Source organism: Lutra lutra, chromosome 9 (genome assembly GCF_902655055.1).
Source record: "Lutra lutra chromosome 9, mLutLut1.2, whole genome shotgun sequence".
Taxonomy (NCBI): Eukaryota; Metazoa; Chordata; class Mammalia; order Carnivora; family Mustelidae; genus Lutra; species Lutra lutra.
Window position 1 is genome coordinate 75,141,946 of NC_062286.1, and position 23,002 is coordinate 75,164,947.

A 23,002-nucleotide genomic window follows, 5' to 3' on the forward strand; every position below is an offset into this window, starting at 1 on the left:
TACCCAGTGGTGGAATTAATGGATAGTTCTATTTTTAGTTTTTTGAGGAACCTCCATTCTGTTTTCCACAGCGGCTGCACCGGCTTGCATTTCCACTAACTGTGCATGAAGGTCCCTTTTTCTCTACATCCTTGACAACACTTGTAATTTTTTGTCCTTTTGAATTTAGCCATCCTGACAAGTATGAAGTCATACCTCATTGTGGTTTTGATTTGCATTCCCCTGATGACGTTGCACATCTTTTTATGTCTGTTGGGCATCTGTATGCTTTCTTTGGAAAAATATCTGCTTAGGTCTTCTGCCCATTTAAAAATTAGATTATTTGTGGGTTTTTTGGTATTGAGTTGATATGAGCCACTTATTGGATATATCATTTGCAAAAATATCTTCTCCCATTCACTGGGTTATCTTTTTATTTTGTTGATTGCTTCCTTTGCTGTGCAAAAGCTTTTTATTTTTGGTATAGTCCCAGTAGTTTATTTCTGCCTTTGTTTCCCTTGTGTGAGGAGACAACCCCCAAAAAATCTTGGTAAGCCTTGGATGTTGATTCAAGAGATTACTGCCTATCTTTTCTTTTAGGGGTTTTTGTGGTTCCACGACTCATACTTAGATCTTTAATCCATTTTGAGTTTATTTTTGTGTATGGTGTAAAAAAGTGGTACAGTTTTCCCAATACCATTTATTGAAGAAACTCTCTTTTTCCCATTGTATATTCTTGCCCCCTTTGTCACAAATTAATTGACCATATAAGTATAGGTGTATTTCTGGGTTTTCTGTTCTGTTCCATTGATCTGTTTTTATGCCAGTACCTCCCATACTGTTTTGATTAGTACAGCTTTGTAGTATATTTTGAAATCTGGGATTGTGATACCTCCACCTGAGCTCTTTCTCAAAATTGTTTTGCCTATTTAGGGTCTTTTGTGATTCCATACAGATTTTAAATTCTTTGTCTTAGTTCTGTGAAAACGGCTATTGTTATTTTGATACAGATTGCATTGAATCTGTAGCTTGCTTTGGGTAGTACAGACGCTTTAGCAATGTGGATTCTTTGAAGCCATGAGCATGGAGTACCTTTCCATTTGTTTGTGTCATCTTCTGTTTGTTTCATCAGTGTTTTTTAGTTTTTGGAGTGCGGACCTTTCATCTCCTTAAATTTATTACTGGGTATCTTATTCTTTTTGGTGCAATTGTAAATGAGATTATTGTTTAATTTCTCTTTCTGCTATCTCATTATTAGTGAATAGAAATGCAACTGATTTCTGTGTATTTTGTATCCTGTGACTTTATTGAATTCATTTATCAGTTCTAGCAGTTTTTGGTGGAGTCTTTAGGGTTTTCTATATATAGTATCATGTCATCTGCAAATAGTGAAAGTTTTACTTCTTCCTTACCAATCTGGATGCCTTTTATATCTTATTCTTGTCTGATTGCTGTGGCTAGGACTTTGATTCCTGGGTTGAATAACAGTGGTGAGAGTGGACATCCTTGTCTTGTTCCTGATCTTAGAGGAACAGCTCTCAGTTCTTCACCATGGGTGTGATGCTAGCTGTTAATCTTTCATATATGGTCTTTATTATGTTGTGGTATGTTCCCACTAAATCCACTTTGTTGAGAGTTTTTATCATGACAGATACTGGATTTTGTCAAATGCTTTTTCATTTATTGAGATGATCTTATGGTTTTGTCTTTTCTCTTATTAACCTGATGTATGATGTTGATTTATTTGTGAATATTGAGCCACCCTTTTTTCCTTGGAATAAATCCCACTTGATTATGGTGAATTATTTTTGTCATATTGTTGGATTCAGTTGGCTAATATTTAGTTGAGGATTTTTGTGTCTATGTTCATGAAAGATATTGGCCTGTAGTTTTCCTTTTACTTAGTGCCTTCCTCTGGTTTTGGTATCAGGGTAATGCTGGAACTCATAGAATGAATTTTGAAGCTTCCTCTTTTTTTTTTTTTTTCCTAATAATTTGAGAAGAATGGGTATTAACTCTTTAAATGTTTGGTAGAATTTACCTATAAAGCCATCTGGCCCTGCACTTATATATTTTGGGAGTTGTGGTGTTTTTTTGTTGTTGTTGTTGTTGTTGTTGTTTTAATTACTGATTCAATTTTGTTGCTAGTAATTGATCTGTTCAGATTTTCTATTTTTTCCTAATTCAGTTTTGGAAGACTGTATGTTTCTAGAAATTTATCCATTTTTTTTCATATTGTCCAATTTGTTGGCATATAACTTTTCATAAACTCTTACGAAAGTTTAAATGCTTTTGTATTTCTGAGGGGTTGATGTTATTTCTCCTGCTTCATTTCTGATTTTATTTGAGTCTCTCTTTTTTTTCTTGCTGAATCTTACTGAAGGCATATTAATTTTCTTGATCTTTTCAAAGAACTAGCTCCTGGTTTCATTGATCTGTTTTATTGTTAAGTCTCTGTTTCATTTATTTCTGCTGTAATCTTTATTATTGCCTTCTTTCTGTGGGCATTGGGCTTTGTTTGTTCTTTTTCTAACTCCTTTAAATGTTAGGTTGTTTACTTGAGATTTTTCTTGTTGAGATAAGCCTGTGTTGCTATAAACTTTTCCCTTAGAATAGCTTTTGTTGCCTTCTGAAGATTTGGGGCTGTTATGTTTTCATTTTCATGTTCTCTGTGTACTTTTTTCATTTCCTCTTTGATTTCTTGGCTGACCCATTCATTGTTTAGTAGTTTATTATTTATCCTCATGTATTTGTGTTCTTTCCAGATTTTTTCTTTTGATTTCTGGTTTTATACTTCTGTGGTTTGAAAAGATGGATGCCATGATTTCAATCCTTTCCGATTTATTGGGACTTACATAATGGTCTAACGTTTATTTGATCTGTTCCAGAGACTGTCCCAAATCCCTTTGAAAGGAATGTGTAAACTGCTAGTTTTGGATTGAATGTTCTGAATATATCTAATTTATTGTTCAAAGCCATTCTTCCCTTGTTGATTTTTCTGTCTTGATGATCTATCCATTACTGTAAGTGGGTATCTCCTAATATTATTGTAGTACTGTTAATTTCTTTGTTTCTGTCTGTTATAGTAGTTTCATATATGTAGGTGTTCCCATGTTGGGTGCATAAATATATACAATTGTTACATCCTTTTGTCAGGTAGTTCTCTTTATCATTATGTAGTGTCCTTTGTCTTTTTTTTTAGTCTTTATTGCATAGTCTGTTTTGTCAGATAGAAATTGTGCTTTCCCAGTTTTGTTTTTACCTTCAGTTTGCACGGTAAATGTCTTTCCATCTCTTCATTGTCAATCTGCATGTGTCTTTCAGTCTGAAATGAAGTCTCTTATAGACAGCATATATATGGATCTTGCTTTTTTATCCATTCAGTCACCTTCTTGTCTTACTGTCTTTTGATTGGAGTATATAGTCCATTTACATTTAAAGTGATTATTCATAAGTATATATTTAATGCCATTTTGTTCTTGTTTTAGGGTTGTTTTTGCAGTTCTTCTCTTGCTCTTTCCTCTGTGGTTTGGTGGATTTTGTTAGTGTTATGCTTGGATACCTTTCTCTTTGTTTTCTTATGTATCTATTACAGGTTTTTTTTTTTTAATTTGTTTTAATTTTAATTTTTAATTTGTTACCATTATGTTCATATAGAACATCCTATGTAGTCTAAATTCATATAGAACATCCTGTGTAGTCTATGTAGACCTATAAATTGGTGGTCACTTAAGTTTTGAACCCATTCTAAAAGTACTGAATTTTTTCTATGTGCCTCTCCCCACTTCCCTGCCAGTTTATGTATATTATGTCATACTTACATACTTCTATGAATCTCCTGACTGATTTTTATAGTTATAATTTATTTTACCGCCTTTGTGCTTTAACCTTCATACTGGTGTTGTAAGTGATTAGTCTACTTTTATTATATGTTTGTATTTTATTTTATCTGTGAAATTTTTTCCTTCCATAATTTTCTTACACTAAATTATTGCCTATTCTTTCTACTCTTCTTTAAAGAATTCCCTTTAATATTTTTTTGTTTGTTTTGTTTTTTTGGTAAGCCTAGTTTAGTGGTGATGAGCTCGTTTAACTTTTGTTTGTCTGGGAAGGTCATTATCTCTCCTTATATTCTCAATGATTGCCTCACTGTATAGAGTGTTCTTGGTTGAGTGTTTTATCCTTTTAGGGCTTTGGATATATCTTGCCACTCCATTCTAGTCTGCAAAGTTTCTGTTTGAAAATCAACTGTTAGGCTTATGTGGTTTCCCTTGTGTATAACTGTTTTCTTTTCTCTTGCTGTTTTTAAAATTTTCTCTTTATCACTTGTTTTTGTCATTTTAACTATTATTTGTGTTGGTGTGAACTTCCTTGGGTAAATTTTGTGGGGGGCTCACCGTGCTTCCTGGGTCTGGATATCTGTTCCCTCCCTGGAACAGGGAAATTTTCAGCAATAATTTCTTCAAATAAATTTTCTGTCGCTTTCTGTCTTTTGAGATCCCTAAGAAGTGAACATTACTGTGCTTGATGATATTGTTGAGTTCCCTGACCCTATTCTCATTTTTTATTATTCTTTTTACTTTTTGCTGTTCAGCTTGGTTGCTTTCCATTACTCTGTCTTCCACATCACTGCTTAGTTGTTCTGCCTCTTCTCTTCTGCTGTCAATTTGTTCTAGTGTATTTTGAATTTCAGTTACTGAATTTTCCATCTCTGACTGGTTCTTTTTTATATTTTCTATCTCTTTGTTGAAGGTCTTACTGAGATCCTCCACTTTTTTCTCAAGGCCAGTGAGTATCTTTATGACCATTACTTTGAATCCCTTATCAAGCATATTGCTTATATTTCCATTTCATTTAGCTCTCTTGCTGTGATTTTTGTCCTGTTCTTTCATTTTTGCCATATTACTCTGTCTCCTCATTTTGTCTAACTCTGTGCTTGTTTCTTTGTATTAGGGAAATCAGCTCCATCTCCTGATCTTGAAAGTAGTGGCCTTATGAAGAGGTTTTGTGGTGTGTTGTAGCACAGTGTCCTCTGTTTACTGGAACCAGGCACTTCAGGGGTGTCTCCCGTGTGGCTATGTGGGTCCTACTGTGTGACTGGATTGCATTTACCTTTAGTCTAGTTGGTTGCAAAGGCCCATTTTTAGCTATTTGGGGTACATTGGTCAGGGTTTGGTCCCTGTGCTTTTAGGGGGCATGTAATAGGTCAGCAGTCAGATTGGATGCCTGCCCTTAGTCTGTGTGCTCTGGGACTGCAGGCACACTGAGCTGGGGGGCACTATGTCTGCACTGCCAGTTATAAGGTTTGGCTCCTGGGACTGTGGCTACACTGGTTTGTATGGTTATATTCCCTTCTCCCCAGGACAGGAGTCACTTTGGAGTGGCACTGGTCCCTGCTGGGGTTGCTTGCATGGTGTTTGGGGAAGATGTGACTTTGGAGGCATGCCTGCTGAGTGGGTCAGGTTGGATATGGTTACCTCTGAAAGGGAAGGCAGAGGTGGGACACTTGGTGTGAGCAATATGTGTAGAGAATGTTTGTGGTGGTTCCCACAAGTATCTGGCTATAAAGGTCGGGGGGGGTGGACTGGGGTAAAGAATGGCACTTGCTAGCACTTTTGTTCTTGAAGTCTCCTAAAGATTCCTGCACCTCTAGCACAAAATGTGAGCTACCCCAGGCACTTTCCAAACTGCTTCTGCCCTGCAGTGTCTCTGCAGAAGTATTTGCTATGCTGGCTCTTTGAGGGTAGGGACTCAGTTTTCTATTATCCTCCACCTCTCCTGAAGCTGATCCAGCTGATTTAAAAATACCTGGAGTTAGGGTCTGCTGATTTTAAAACTTTGGAAGTTAAGCCCCACTGTCTTTCAAAGCCAGATGTTATGGGGACTCATTTTTCCAGTGTGGGTTCTCCATGCCTGTGGTACCTGGTGTGGATTCTACTCCTCTCCCTCCTTGGTGCTTTGGTATCCCTCCTGTGTGAGGTTAGTCTCACAGAGGTTTGGTTCCTAAATGCATTTCTGCCCCTTCTGCCCCTCCTGTACTTCTCAGTGTGGCCTTCTCTATGATTGACTGTAAAGTCTCTTGTGCCAGTCTTTGAGTCTTTTCCAGAGTTAATTGTACTGTGTGTCCATGAGCTTAGGATCTTACTGCTCTGCCATCTTCTCAGAAGTCCAAATATGACAGATCTCTTTTTAAGCCCCAGGAAGCTCTTCATCTCAAAATGGAAGAGAGGAGTGTGGCATCTACCTTTTGGGGCTATCTTTTAAACCATTTGGATCTTAGTGTTCTTTTTGGGGGGATGGTGGTTACTGCTTTTTAAATTTTAATTCCAATACAGTTCATATATAGTGTTCATTTCAGTTGTACAATATAATGATTCAGTAATTTTATGTATTCCTCAGCACTCATCATAAGTGTATTCTTCAATACCCATCACCTATTTCATCTATCTTCCCACTCACCCCTCTAGTAACCATCTCTTTGTTCTGTGTGGCTAAGAGTCTGGTTTTTTGGTTTGTGTCTTTTCCCCCCCTTTGTTTTGTTTCCTAAATTCCACTATAGGTGGAAATCATACAGTATTTGTCTTTGTCTGACTTAATTATTTCTCTTAACATTATACACTATTGCTCCATCCATGTTGTTGCAAATGGCAAGACTGCATTCTTTTTATGGCCAAATAATATTCCAGTGTGTGTGTGTATACACCACATCTTTATCCTTTCATCCGTCCATGGACACTTGGGCTGCTTCCGTTATTGGCTATTGTAAATAATGCTGTGGTAAACATAGGGGTGCTCTTATCTTTTTGGATTAGTGCTTTCATATTCTTTGGGTGAGTACCCAATAGTATAGTTACTGGGCCATAGGGTAGTCTGTTTTTAATTATTGAGGAACCTCCGTACTGTTTTCTACAGTTGCTGTTCCAGTTTGCATTTCTGCCACTAATGCACGAGGATTTCTTTTTTTCTCCACATCCTCATCAACACCTCTTTTCTTGTGTTGTTGATTTTAACCATTCTGACAGATGTGAGGTATTATCTCATTGTGATTTTGATGTGCCTTTTTCTGATGATGAGTCATGTCAAGCATCTTTTCATGTGTCTTGTTGGCCATCTGTATGTCCTCTTTTTTTTTTTTTTAAAGATTTTATTTATTTATTTGACACAGAGAGATCACAAGTAGACAGAGAGGCAGGCAGAGAGCGAGAGGGAAGCAGGCTCCCCGCTGAGCAGAGAGCCCGATGCGGGACTCGATCCCAGGACCCTGAGATCATGACCTGAGCCAAAGGCAGCGGCTTAATCCACTGAGCCACCCAGGCGCCCTGTATGTCCTCTTTGAAGAAATATCTGTTCAAGTTTTCTGTCCACTTTTAAATTTTTTAAAGATTTTTTTTTGTTGTTAAGTTGTATTCTTTATTTATTTTGGATACTAACCCTTTATCAGGTATGTCATTTGCAAATACCTTCTCTCATTCAGTAGGCTGTCTTTTAGTTTTGTGGATAGTTTCCTTTGCTATGCAGAAGCTTTTTATTTTGGTGGAGTCCTGATAGTTTATTTTTGCTTTTGTTTTCCTTGCCTCAGAAGACATACCTAGAAAAATGTTGCTATGGCCCATGTTAGAGAGATTATTGCCAATGCTCTCGTCTAGGATTTTTATGGTTTCATGTCTCACATTTAGGTTTTTAGTCTGTTTTGAGTTTATTTTTGTGTATGGTGTAACAAACTGGCCCAGTTTCCTTCTTTTGCATATAGCCAAATTATGGATGTTAGTGTTGTTATTTGCAGAATCATGGTAGTAGACTCATTGAGCTCTGATCTTGCAGCCTCAGAATTTCATGAATTCTAGGTATTTTGTAGCATTTCTGATAAATTTTTACATTACTAAGACTTAAATGTTTTTAATATTTGCAAAATATTTCTCTACTGGCTTTTAAAAAGATGTTATTTAAAAAAACTTCCTGTGGATTACAGTCCTATTATAACACAATATATGCATTTTTTTTTAAAGATTTTATTTATTTATTTGAAAGAGAGGCAGTGAGAGAGAGCATGAGCGAGGAGAAGGTCAGAGGGAGAAGCAGACTCCTCGTGGAGCCGGGAGCCCCATGCGGGACTCGATCCCGGAACTCCGGGATCATGACCTGAGCTGAAAGCAGTCGTCCAACCAACTGAGCCACCCAGGCGTCCCCAATATATGCATTCTTAAAATTTATCATACTATATAGAATTGTTCAATAAAAGGAGAAAAGTCAGTATCGCAGTGGTCAGAAACTTTTGTTAGTTACATGTACAAAAAGACAAAAAAAGAGCAGTTTTACACATGCTAAATGATTAAGAAATACTAAGTACTACAATAAATAAGGTACTGAATAATGCTTGAGGTTTGCCTGTTAAAATGGGCTTCAAAAGGATTGCCCCTTGGAAGATTTTGAGAAGTGTGATACAAGGCAGGTTATCTGCAATCTGGTGGAAATTTCAACACTAGATGTAGACATGTGTGTTTCTTCATGTGCAGCAAACTGAGGCAGCTGGTAGAAGTTAGAAGTATATACTGTTTGTGTATTTCTACATTGCTTGGTTCAGTTTTTTGAGCTCATTTCAAATGGTTGCCATTTTCTGTGTTTACCTAGTGAATGCTTGTCCCAGAGGAGAAATTGCACCTAAGCAAATGCAAAATCCATATGATGCTTAGATAGTTGCCCAATACATTAATCTCTCAGGAAAAAATTTGTGTTGCAAAACAACCATTATAGCAGAGCTGGCTATAATTTTAGCCTTGAAAAAGTTGCACGGATAGTACAGACAGTGTTTTCATATACCTCACCCGGTTCCCCTAAATGTTCAGATTTTGTGTAATCATAATATAATGATCAAAACCAGGAACTTGACATTGATGCTGTCATATTAACTAACCTTAGAGCCTCTTCAGATTTTGTCATTTTCTCATTCTTTTCTTGTTCCAGGATCAGACTCAGGATCCCATATTTCATTTACTTGTCATGTTTCCTTCATCTTCTGCCATCTCTCACAGTTCTTTACTCTTTCTTTGTCTTTCCTGATCTTGACACTTCAGAGAACACCTGGACAATTATTTTGTGGATTATCCCCCCTAATTTGGATTTGTCTGATATTCATGGTTAGATTGAGATTATGTGTTTTTATCAAGAAAACCACAGAAGGGATGTTGTGTCCTTCTGACTGCATTATATACATGATATCTGAGACATTGGTGTTTTTTTTGAGACATTAATTTTTCAGATGTGTTCAGTGTTTCTGTCTTTACTTGTGTAATATATATTTAATACTTTAGGGTCACTTGTTTTTAATGTCTTCATTTTTAACAGTACTTTGACCTTTTTTTGGATAAGCCCTGTGGAAAAGAATTACACTGTTAAGGCTATGCTTTTATAGGCTTTTATTATTTTTCTTTGTATAGTTGTACATTTTATAGTATATTTTGATTCCTCAATTATTATTGAGTAGTATATTTCACTTTCTCAGTTGTTGCTATCAATTTGAGAGGGTATAATCATTTTTGAAATACTAGTGTTAGTCTATACCATCTTTGTGAAATCTTTTTATGTAATTACTATCATCATTTTGTTTCAGTGTCAATAGTAATGGGAATTCCCACAGTGAAGAGAGAAGTGAAATCTTACCTCATAGAAACCCTTCATTCCCTTATTGATAATCTGTATCCTGAAGAGAAGTTGGACTGTGTTATAGTCGTCTTCATAGGAGAGGTAATTATTTGTCATTATTTTTTTTTTTACTACATGTATAAGAGTTGAAACCACAAATGAATGTTTTAATATGCTTTTATAAGCATGCTTTTAAAAATGTAATGAATAAATGTTAGATAATACATTTTTTTCTGATAGTTAAACGTCAGTCTAACTTGTTATGTTTTCCTTAACTTGTCTCCTATAGTAACAGTCCAGGAATAGTGATCTGTTGTGAGGAGGATATTATTATATACATAAATCTTTAAGAGCAATGAGTCCCCGTATTTAGTTCTCAGACCTGAATTTAGAGATTTGCACTGATTTTCTTTGGGAGTTTTGAAACCTGAGAAAGGCCTTGCCTGGGTTGGGGTTTTATCATTTCCTTATTTTCTCTACCCCTACTCTGCATTCCCAAAATGCAGCCATTATTATTATTTTAAAAGTCAAAATATAAGGACGGGGAACATTTCTTATATTTTACTCTCCTCACAAGATCTAGGGAAAGCATATTAAATATGCTTTTTGGAAATAATGAAGGAAAAAAGCCCCTGGAGTAAATATTTTCCTAATTATCATGTAGAATTTCAGAATATGAAAGGATTTAGGACATTTTCTGGTTCTAGCATACTGATTCGCAACTTTTCTTGGTCTCTCATGTCTTTAAAAAAATATTATTAATGATTTCTTTAATATAAAAGTAAACACATGCATGCCATTTAAAACAATTACAGAAATGTGTAATGAAAATTTACTGGTTACTCCTCCATGTAGATATAACTACTATTGATGTTCTGAAATATATTCTAAGAAATTCTTCCTATGGCTTGTATACATTTATATGTAAATGGGATCATTATATATATTTGTTCATATCATGGACATTTTTCTATGCTAAAAAGAATATCATAGCATCGTTTTTTGTGATTGCAAAATAATCCATTGTATGATTTTAACATAATTGACTTAGTTTCTGATTGATAGCCATTTAGATTGTTTCAAATTTTTGCTCTTTTTTTTAAAGACTGTACTGTGCATTACTATAAGTAAATTGTTGGGGACTGGAATACTTACTGATGTGGGATCCATTCCTAAATGTGTAATTGCCTGTTTATAGTCCACATACATTAAAATGTTCACACATGGTCAAATGCCCTCCAGAAGTTGAGCCAGGTTATTCTTCCAGCAGTCTGAGAGAGACCTGTTCCCATGCTCTGTTAGATAATACTGCTCGATAATATTGGTCTTCAGGTTTTTTTGCCAAGTTGATGGGTAAAAAGAATATATTTCTTTTAATTTGGATTTCTTTACCAAATGGGATTAAATATTGGTTTGTATGTCATTTGACCCTTTGTATTTATAGAGTGTATTTGTCAATTACATATTGTATGTCAGTAGAAATCGGAATAGTCTCCTTGGTTTATATGTCTTGTGGCCATTTTTATTTATATAAATTTTTGTCAACTAGTAGAAATTGGGACAGTCTCCTTGGAAAGCAATTTGGCGATAGCTATTAAAATTTAAAGTATTAAATACTCAGTGACCTAACATTCTGCTTTTAAAAATTGAGGTACTAGAAGCATTTTCAAGTGTGTAAATATATTCAGGCTTATATACACATTTATACAGCTCCTACGTATGCATTAATTAGATGAATAGAGATAATGGTCTTGTGGAACAAACATTGCATGTTGTGAGAGTTGGGATTATGGGGTTATGCCACTTTCTCTTGTATACACTTTTGTAAGATTAGAATTTTGAGCATGTACTGATTTTTAATGAGAAAAAAAGCCTTAACACCATAAAAGAAAAGAAATTTGTACTTGGGTAAAGGGAAGACACAGGTTTTTTTCTTTTTTTTTTCTTCCTGTGTAGGGAAAAACTCACTACTTTCCTCCTGTGTGTTTGTTCCCTATGTGCCTCTACTTTTTTTTCTTTTTTTTTTTTAAAGGTTTATTTATTTATTTGAGAGAGATTGAGAGACACAGATAGTGAGGGAGAGAGCATGAGCAGAGAGGAGAAGGAGAAGCAGGCACCCCGCTGAGCAGGGAGCCTGACGTAGGGCTCCATCCTGGGACCCTGGTAGGATCATGTCACCCAGGCATCCCTGTCCCTTCTTTGACCTAGACACTTCCTGGACACTTTTGGTCAGCAACTGTATGGAACTTTGCCCCACACCAAGGAATTCTCTGGACAGGTGCTGGGTGTCCTACAGTTGAACTGAATTCTGATGCGATCTACCTGAAGTTGAGGTCAGATCTCACAGATAAAGGGCTCCTTTGCATAGAACTGCATGCCCACATGCACGCATACTTCGGAGGCCAGTTGCAAGCCCTGTGTTTCTGACCAACCAGCTATAGGTTGGAGGTTCCAAAGAGCCCTCTCCTTGGGTGTGACTAATTTGTTAGAGTGCCTAACAGAACTCTGTGCAATACTTATGTTTACTAATTTATGAAAGGATATGATAAAGGATAGAGATGATAGCCAGATGGAAGGGGTGTGCAGCACAAAGTAAGTAGGAAGGGGTGTGGAGCTTCCATGCTCACCGAGGGCGCCATTCTCCCAGCACCTTTATGTATTCACCAGCATGCCACCTCCCCAACCCTGTCCTTTTGGGTTTTTCTGGAGGCCTCATTACATAGTCATGACTTACTAAATCATTGGCCATTGGTGATTGATTCAGCCTCCTGGTCGTCTACCTTCTCTGGAGGTTGGAGGGGTAGGACCGAAAGTTCCAACACTCTGATCACATGGTTGGCTCTCCTGGCAGCCATCCCCCATCCTTCATTAGGGTGGGGGGAAGGGTCCAAAAACCACCTCATTAATGTAACAGAAGAACATCTGCTGTGCTTATCAGTTGTGAAATTGCCAGGGTTTGGGGAGCTCTGTGCCAGAAATGGGGCAAAGACCAAATATGTATTTATTATTACAAATCACAATGCCATAACTTAAAAATAGTTTTCAGTCTACAGGGTCAGATTTGTGTACGTAAGAATTCAGGACCCTCTTGCCATACCCCTTCACCTGATCACTAAGATGTAATAACATTGGGTGTGGGGTAGATGACCCACATTCAAGGCCTGAATTCTGCCATTTAACTGCCACGTGAGCCTTGTAAGTTCAGCAGTGTTGTGGGCAGGTGTAGTGAGATCACACACAGGGAGAGGTGTTGCATGCTTATAGTTCAGTGTGACTGCCTGCAGTTTTCTGAAGACCCCTGAATTGCGGTGTTTGTATATGTGTTGATGTAGATTTCAACAGCTGGAAGAAAATCTGTTCTGAGCCACAAAGTTGATTTGAAGAATTGATGGATTTATAGAGTTCACTGAATTGCCTTTAGGCAATTGAAAATTATTAATCACCATGTTTGATTCTACCTTGATTAGTAGTTATTAATCTAAAGTGTTTAGTAGCCTGAAGCACATTAACACTAGTAACAAATACATATTCTGTGGAGGTGACCACGATCTATATGTTGCATGGTTTCTGGCTCTAGATCTCTAGCATCTTCCTATGCCCGCATTTCAAACTGCCTACTTGATAACATTAGTTGAATAAACATTGAGCAAACAATGAGCAATTTTTAATCCATCCATATAAGTTAATCTGGTTTTCTCAAACTGCTTCTCTTCCAGGTTTCCCATGTGTTTATTCAAGTTTTTTTTGTTTTTGTTTTTGTTTTTACCTCACAGAATTAATAGGTCTGTGTTCCAATTCTTTTACTCTCAGTGTGTCACATAGACCTAGCTTGTTCTCAGTTCTGTTTGTGTTATTCCTTAGCCTGAAGTGTTGCCTCTTCCTTTCTTTCTTAATCATCCTTCAGGTCCCTGCTCATCCCTTTTATGAAACTGTCCTCAGCCTCCCATATGAAATTTATTTAGATTAAATAGGTAGAAGTAAATGGATCTTTTGCAAACATTTTTAATGTTTGCAAAAGTGTGAATTACCTCTGGTCCACTTTAATGTGTGAGCAAAAAATTAAAAATGAAAAAGAGCTGTAGAAGAATGCATATAGATGTTAAAATATATCATAGTCTTTTCATGCCTGCTTGACCTTCCATTCTTCATGTTCTTTTTTTCTTGGAGAGGGTCCATGAGAATGCCCCTCTGGGAGAAGAGGAGACACAAAAAAGTAGTTCCTGGCTCTATTTTTGTTCTTTGCTCCTCTCTGGTGATTTCTCCCCTGGGGTCAGTTGGGCATAAATGATGAGACATTCATAGAATATGCAAGGTTTTGAGAGTTGACTGTTAATGTACTGTTTGAAAGTTTACTGACTCTATTCTAGAATTGCAGGACTTAAGAGGAATAAATTCCAGTTGCTCTGAAGGATCCATGATATGATCCAAGTGTGATATTCAGATTTTAAGATTGTATCATTCTCACATTTACTTTTACTTAGCACTTTTACTTTAAATTATGACCTTTGCATTTTAATGATCTTTTGTCTGTATGCCTCATTATTTGTTATGTATTTTATGCTATTTTATAGTATTTCTTATACTGTATTATCATTCATGTTATTAAAATGTTTTCCTATAGTGTACTCTGGATTTCAGCAAAACTTATCTTTCCTGTTCTGTTTTTATATTTAGAGAATTCTCCATTTTATAAATCTGGCTGGGAGAAAGCCTCCCGCCCATTGTACAAACTAAAAATGCCAGATAATTGCTTTACCAGTTCAGGCATATGACCTGGGCTCAGCCACTTGGATATTCCTATCCTGGACCTTGAGTAGAGCTTAATTATTTTTTGATAACACAGAATACCCCAAAGAATAAACAGACAAATTACTAAAAATAATAGGGGAATTTATCAAGGTGGCTGAATGAGATCGATTTATTTTTCTATATACCGGCAAAAAAAACATTTCTTCTAAACGTATTTTTCTAAAGAAGCAGGGATTCTGGAATATGTCTCAGTCTGGGATTGTGTCATGTTTCCTTATGATTAAATTCAAGTTTCACATTTTTTAGCAAGAACACCATAGAAGTGATATGGTATTCTTTTTCAGAGTCTCCTATTGAGATGATTTTGACATATCTCATTATCAGCATTGTTAACTTGTATCACTTGATTAAGGTGGTGTCTGACAGGTTTCTCTTCTATAAATAAGCTCTTTTTCCATATGTACTTAGAAGCTGTCTTCTGGAGTGACGCTTTGAGATCATGCATATATCCTGTTTTTCTTCCTAACATTTCTCAACTAATCATTCTTGATGATTCTTGCCTCTGACAATTATTATGTTTGCTGAATGGTGATTTCCTTGTTTCTTCTACATTAATTGGAATTTTGCAAGGAAAAACTATCCTTCAATTTTATTTTGTTGGTTATTGATATCAGTGTGAAGTTGTGAATATTATGATAAATTTTTTACTTTGTTATTAAAATTGTTAAAATTTGGCCATTGGTTGCTCTTTCAATATACCCCATCATTTTTCCTTATATCCTAGCAGCGTAAGAAGTTCTCAGCTTATCTTGTATTTTCCCTGCCCCAAACCTGGAATCAGCCAGGTCCAGAGGGAACCTGGTATCTCTTAATTGGAGAGAAACCAATGAATTGGAGAGAAACCTGGTATCTCTTAATAGGAAATACATGTATGCATGTATACACACATCTGTACATCTATACAGGTCTTAAGTCCATTTATCTGTGTGTGTTAAAAATCACGAGTTTGTAAGGACACCTTTGATTCCAGTTCAGTACTGCAGGGTTCATTCTAGCCTCCCCTAATTCCTTATTCTTACTAAGTTCCCCATTAGTGGGAAACTTAGCCTCATGATTCACAGTGTATCTGCTTACTTGCTTAATCCTAAATAAGCACCAAGTAGTTTCTGTATTGCTGATCTTTTTAAACCTGTTGATTAAAGTTCATTTTCTAATTTCTTCAAGAAAGGTCCACATGAACAATTTTCCCAGAAGTCCTGGGTGGTCAAAGATGTTCTCTTCTGCCTTTATTATTTGCTTGGGTATAGAAGCCCCAGTCACAGTTTCTTTTTTTAGGAGGTTGGAGGGGAGTGCTAGTGCTGAAGCCAGCTAGATGACCTTCCACGTTTCTCACTGCTTGCTGTAAGAAACCCATATTGCCCAGTTGCCCAAATGATTCTTTTTCCATCCTTAAAGCCTAGTAATCTTGCTCTAACACGTCTTGATTTCAACCATTGTGGATCATTTTTCCCTGGCACATAATATGGTCTTTAGGTATATAGAATCAAATCTTACTTATTTTCAGGAAAGAACTTTTGAATGTTCTTTTTATTGTGAACTTTTAAAGACAAGAAAGTTGAAAGAATTTTACAGTTAAAATATCTGCATTTATGACACCTATATTTTACTACTAAAGTTTTAGTATTCATTTATCATATCCCTACCTATCCATCCTTTATCCATCATTAATCCATTGTATTTATGTATCTTCTTTCAGGAATTGTCTTCAACCCATTTGCTCATTAAAAAAAAAATTGTGTGGTGGTTTTTTGTGTGTTTTGTTTTTGAGTTGTCAGAGTTCTTTATATATACTGGATACTTTTACTTTGTCAAATATGGGTGTTTTGTGAGTATTTTCTCCTAATCCATGGAAGTCTATTCATGTTTTTCACATTTTCTTGGTGAGGAGAAGTTTTTTAATTTTGATGAAGTCTAATTAATTAATTTTTTTGCTTTCTAATTATTTTTCTCCATGACCTTAAGAAATCTTTGCCTAGCCCCAAATTGTGAAGATTATCTCTTTGGAAAACTTTGTTTTAATTTTTGTATTAGGTCTGCAGTCCATCTTGGGTTAATTTTTGTTGTGGTGTAACACAGTGTTCACGTTCATTGTTTTCAGGGGGGTGTTCAATTACTCCAGTACCAGTTGTTGAAAAGACTTTCCTTTCCCCACTGGATTGCTTTGATGTCTTCATTGAAAATCTAGTGACCATATACTTGTGGGTCTTTTTCTGTTCTGTTTCATTGACCTATAGGTCGATCCTTATGCATGTACCTTACTATCTTGATTACTATAACTTTGAATAAGTATTGAAATCAGGTAGCGGATTAAATCCTCCAATTTTGTTATTAGTAGAATTGATTTAGATTTTTTAGGTCCTTTGCATTTCCATGCACATTTTAGAATCTTCACAATCATTTCTAATATCTAGTGTTGCTTCATAGTAGCAAGTGCTTTAACTGGGTGTTTTTTCTTTTAAATTAGTGGGGAAATGTTTGGTCATGATTTTTCATCTGTTTTGTGGCTATCGATACAGGTTTTTTTTTTTGTTGATAGCTTTTGCTGAATTTCTCCTTTTTTTCTTATATTTTTTGTATAGTTGCTGTGCTGGTTCCTTTTTTATGAATCATCGTAGAAGAAAATAGCTTTTTTTTTTTCCCCTCCTTTAGGCCACTGGGTTACAGGAGGAGGAGGGGTTAAGTAGTGTTCCAGACTAGTTGTTTTTTAATCAAAGACTGTCTTTGTAGCTGCTACAGTCAGGCTGCTTCCTGCAAATATAGTTGGTCTGTGTAATTCTTCAGGCTACCTCTGATTATTGGAACCACATTGGATTCCTTTAGAGCTTGAGAAATTTGGTTATTAATACTTGTCTTACTGAAAATGGAGTTTGCAGTTTTGTATCTGTTTCTCATTGGTAATACTATATAATGTCAGTGCTTCCTAGGCAAATTCTATTTAAGTGGCACAATCTTTTCTAGTTAGTTTAGTGTGCTTTCAGCCAGAGTTCAGTTCCCTGAATGTTTTGAAACTTTTTCCCACCCAAAGCATCTGAAGATTACATTAGCCTCAGAGACAGTAGTCCTCTGTCTGGTTCTGTTTTCTCAAGCTTTTATAATTACCTGTTAGTCCTCTTTTTTAAATAAAGGCAGAAGTACAGATACCATTCTAATTATTCTTTCATTCAATGAACATGTATTTATTGAAGTACTAAGGTGAAGAAGGTACTGGAGGAGATTTTTTAAAAATCCACTAGACAAGAGATGGTGCTCTTAACTTGTAATCTAGCATTACAAAGGGATATTTTTTTCTCTACTTTTTTTTTGTTGTTCTGCATTTGAAAAAAATATATTAATTATACATACACATGGCTGAAGAGTCCCAGTAGTCTACGGAGTTTGTTATTCTAAACAGTAGTCTCCTGTCTTCACTCTTCCTAACGCCCCTCTAATTTCCTTCTTTTCCCTTCTCCATTTTCTTCCCACTGAGACCTTTTCCATCCTCTCACCCAGCTGGTTGGCAGCCAGGCAGACCAGACAGACCTCCCTATAATGCTCTTCAGTTGACATTATTCTTTGATCTTTTCAAAGAACTTTTAGTTTTATTGACTACATCATTTCTTTATTTTCCTGCTACATTAATTTCCATTCTTTATTACTTCTTCCCTTCTACTTTTAGTTTAGTTTTCTACTGCTTTTAGTTTGTTTTACTCTTTTTCTAGATCTTTAAATTTTTCCAGATTCTTAGCGCGCCCCCCCCCCCCCCCCATTCTAGATTTTCTAGATTTTTTCCCCTGAATTCTTAGGTTATTGGCTGGAGATCTTTTCTAATAGAGGCAATTTTAAGCTATAAATTTCTCTCTCAGTTCCACATTAGCTGCATCTCATACATTTTGGTATGTCAAGTTTTACTTTCATTCAGATCAAAATACTTTCTAAATCCCCTTGTAATCTGCTTTGACCCATGGATCATTTGGAAATGTATTGTTTAATTTTTACCTATTGTGGACTTTCCAAATTTCCTTCTATTGTTTTATTTCTAATTCAGACCTTTTAAATTTATCAATACTTGTTTATAAGCTAGCATATGGTCTATCCTGGACAAGATTCCATGTTGCTTAAAAAGAACGGATTCTGCTATTGTCCAAGAGGTGTGTTTTATAAATGTCTGTTAGATCAAGTTGGTAGTATTGTTCAGATCTTAAATAGACTTGCTGATTATCTGTCTCAGGCTTCTGGTTTTCATTTTAAATTACACATTACTGTGTAAGTGCATCAATAGTGTTTTGGGCCTGTAATTTTTTTAGCAGTTGCATTTTAAGATGTTTACTTAAGCATTTGTTACAGGTCATACCCAAGTCAATTAGGAAGAAATGGTACGTACATAATATCCTATTAAATTTGCTTATAATTCAACCAGTATTTACCCAAACAGTGGTAAGTACTAGGCATATCTTTGAGTAAAACAAAGCCTCTTCCCAGTGAAACTTACAGAAAAAGATTAAAAAACAAATATACAATGCATTAAATGGTAATAAGTTCTTGAAGAAGAAGAATATTAGGAAGAATATTAATAATAATTTTGGGTTTATAGAAAATTTATGCAAATAATACAGAGACTATTCCCTTGACTTAGCTTGCCATAATATTAACCACTATGTAGCCATGACAAAACTATCAAAACTAGGAAATTAATATTGGTATAATACCATTTGCTAAACTGTAGACTTTATTCAAATTAGGTGTTTTTCCACCTATGGTCGTTTTTATGCTTTAGCAAACAAGCCCTAAATACCGCCTTGCATTTAGTTGTTCTGACTCCTTAGTTGCCTTATACCCATGACAGCTGGTTATACTTTCCTTGTCTTTCATGAACTCGGAGATCTTCATTGAGCACACTGGTCAGTTACATTGTAAAACGCCTCAGTCTGGATTTGTTTGCTATCTTCTCGTGATTGGACCATAGTTATGCATTTTTTTTTTTAAAGATTTTATATATTTGACAGAGAGAGATCACAAGCAGGCAGAGAGGCAGGCAGAGAGAGAGGAGGAAGCAGGCTCCCTGCTGAGCAGAGAGCCCGATGCGGGACTCGATCCCAGGACCTGAGATCATGACCTGAGCGGAAGGCAGAGGCTTAACCCACTGAGCCACCTAGGTGCCCCCGTAGTTATGCATTTTTGGTGAGAATAACAGGACTTACCTTTTAAAAGGGTCATGCTGACTTCCTTGGAAAGGAAAGCAAAGAACCTGCTTAGGAAACTATTGTAATAATACAGGTGAGGCTTAGACTAGGATAATTGAAGAGGTGGTGAGAATTTGAACAGAATGTGTTCTGATTGGAAAAGTTTGAAAACTGTTGCTGTAGCATCAACTATTTAGGAGAAGGAAAGGAGGAAAGACTGTGATAGAAATATTGGAAATGAAGTGTGTGTATGTTTGTTTATTCTTTTAACAGCTTGACCATTTTACTAGAAACTAGTAAGGCCAGCTGGTATTTATTAGCCTTTCTGATACGTCTGCATTGAATTTAAAGTATCATAAAGCCAAACATTAGATGGATAGGAATAGCTTTTCCTTTGACCCTAGGGACATAAAATTTATTATGAGCTGCCAGTCCCATTCTAGCCCATGGGGTCCTTTTAGTGCTTTTGATTTGTCACTTGTACACATTAGTTTTCTGGAATTTTCTTTGGTTCCTTATTATGTAAAGTAACATCTGTTTTAGGCCCCGAAAGGGTTAATAAGGACTGGACTTACTTTCCTGCTATAAGCAGCTAGAAGGCTGAACAAAATATGATTCCTTTGTTCTCGGACATTGGACAGCAGACTGTGCCCGACAGGATTCCCTGAGACAGAAAAGTAAATGCAGTGAATACCACAATTTCCCCAACTTTCTGCCTGGAGATGCATTCCAGATCACACTGCACAAGGGCAGTCACAGGGAGAGCAAGGGGAAACTGCAGAACGGAGTTGCAGAAGGGAGACTGCTGCACAGAAAATGAGAGTGCCTTTGGGTCCTTGTTATATTGGGGCACGTGTGCACAGGGTACACTACACAAGTCTGGGGAGAATAATGATCAGGGGTCTGCAACCTGAACATTGCCATTGCTCATGCACTTTGAGTTCTGATGGGCCTGAATGGCAAGTCCTTGGTAGTCACCCAGGACATTTACTGGAGAATCCAGAGGAGTCAAACTGTCTTTGAAGTGGTCATTCGAGGCCCACCCACCCCAGCAAAGCTAAAAAGAGGCCTGCGGGGGTCAACTGATCCACAGATAACTGCCTGCTTAAATAAAGCCCAGTGCTTTAAAAAAAAAAAAAATTAAGACACTCAAAAATGCAGGATTTATGATGTCTGTCAGCAAATAAAAAAGGGCTATCATGCCAAGAAGAAGAAAGTGAACCATAAGTAAAAGAAAATTTAGCTGATAAAAACAAATCTAGAAGAGATAGAGGTGATAGAATTGGAAGGAAAAGACAACAAAACTATTATAGACGTTTTCAAGTACTTAACACAGTGAGGAATGGAATGGAAGATGTATAAAGAATCAAATGGTAGAACATATAGCAATGGAAAGTACATCTCTGAAACTTAAAATTTACTATATAATCTTAACAGATTAGATACCAAAGGAAAGGTCATTGAATTTAAGAATGACAGTAGAATTTACCCAAAATTAAGAATATAGAGAAAAAGACTGAAAAAGTACAGTGTTATTCACTGCATTTATCTATGAGATAATAGTAACTGCTCTACCATATGAGAGTCCAGATTGGAGAGGAGAAAGAAGGAATAATCACTGAAATTTTTCCATTTTTTGAAGAAAAGTGTAAATCCTTAGATTTAGGAAGTCAAAAAAAAATCCAAGCAGAATAAACACAAAACCACTGTCAGGTATGTCATAATCAAATTGCTATAAACAGATAAAGGGCAGGTCTAGAAAGAAGCCTAAGCAAAGATACACCATACACAGAAAAAGAAGAGTAAGACTACTATTGATTCTTGTTAGAAACTATGTAAGTCCAAGACAATGGAACAATGTCTTTAAAGTGCTAGAGGAAGACCCTGCTTTTTTTTTTTTAATTTCTAAATTTTTAGATGAATTGTCTTAAATCTCATCAGTCAACATTACAAAGTATTCATGCTACATACATCCTCATGACACCCAGGTATGTGGGCATCTGTTAGAGCAGTATACAGATACAGTGTAACCTCTGTCCAGATAACAATGGTGTTTTTCTCAGAATTAGCACAAAGAATCAAAGGGTACCTTGATCCCTTCTACTAGTTGGCAGCCTAAAGGCTGGTCCACACTGAATGTGTGCTTGGCCTTCTGCTACGTCATGGGCTGTAGACCATTGATTAGTGAGCTTCTGAGTTGTTAGCAAATTCTTCCACAATCTTTGTTTGAGATTTTAAGTGTAATTTCTTTCATTACTCGATAGAGTGAATAAAGAAAAATGAGTAAGGATATAGAAGACTACTACAATGCTATCAACCTAATGATACAAAATCTTAAGAGGTTATTTAGGAGGTAAATATCTAAGGTGGTGGATATTGTTGTTATTTTTATGACCTCTTTTCCGGAGACTATCTTATAGCCTATTGACTAATTCAGACTTTTAAAAAAATTGGATAACTGACATACAATATTATGCTAGTTTCAGATGTACAAGATAGCGATTCAGTATGTTTATATATTTTAAAATGATTACCATGATAGGTCTAGTTACCATCTGTCACCATACAAAGTTGTTACAATATTATGGGTTCTATCCCTTGGTATACATTACATCTTCATAACTTATTTACTTTATAACTGGGAGTTGGTACCTCTTAATCTCCTTCACCTCTTTCACCACCTCCCAACCCTACAATCACCAGCTCTCCCTATCTAGGAGTCTCTTTTCATTCTGTTTGTAAATTTGTTGTGTCTTTTAGATTCCACATACAAGTGAAATTATATTGTATTTGTCTTTGTCTGGCTTATTGACTATAGGTCCACCTGTGTTATCACCAATGGCAAGATTGCATTCTTAGCTATCGCTGAACAGTAGTCCACTTTGTAGATCACATTTTCTTTGTCCATTTATCCATCAGTGGGCACTTGAGTTGCTTATGTATCTTGCCTATTGTAAATAATGCTGCAGTGAACATCAGGATACATAGTATCTTTTCGAATTAGTGCTTTTGTGGTTTTTTGTTTTGTTTTGGTTTTTGGTTTTTTTTTTTGGATAGATACCCAGATGTGGCATTCCTGGACCATATGGTAGCTGTATTTTATTTTATTTTATTTTATTTTATTTTATTTTTAAAGGTCTTATTTATTTGGCAGAGGGAGAGAGAGATCACAAGTAGACAGAAAGGCAGGCGGGGGTGGGGGGGAAGCAGGCTCCCTGGTGAGCAGAGAGCCCGATGCGGGGCTCCATCCCAGGACCCTGAGATCATGACCTGAGCCAAAGGCAGAGGCTTAACTCACTGAGCCACCCAGGCACCCCTGGGAGCTGTATTTTAATTTTTTTTGTGGACCCTCCATACTGTTTACCAGAGGAGGCTGCACTGACTTATTTGCCCACCAACAGGGTACCAGGGTTTCC

The 23,002-nt window shown here is 36.3% G+C and overlaps 1 protein-coding gene across 5 annotated transcripts in view; it reads left to right on the top strand.

Annotated features, from left to right (window-relative positions):
- The window catches only part of MGAT4A (alpha-1,3-mannosyl-glycoprotein 4-beta-N-acetylglucosaminyltransferase A), a 155,842-nt gene that overhangs the window by 93,378 nt on the left and 39,462 nt on the right, over window positions 1-23,002 (top strand). For all 5 annotated transcript variants that reach the window (XM_047745042.1, XM_047745040.1, XM_047745041.1 and 2 more), the window contains exon 5: window positions 9,587-9,720. In XM_047745042.1, the coding sequence (XP_047600998.1) occupies window positions 9,587-9,720 (134 nt within the window). The remainder of the gene's footprint in view (window positions 1-9,586; window positions 9,721-23,002) is intronic.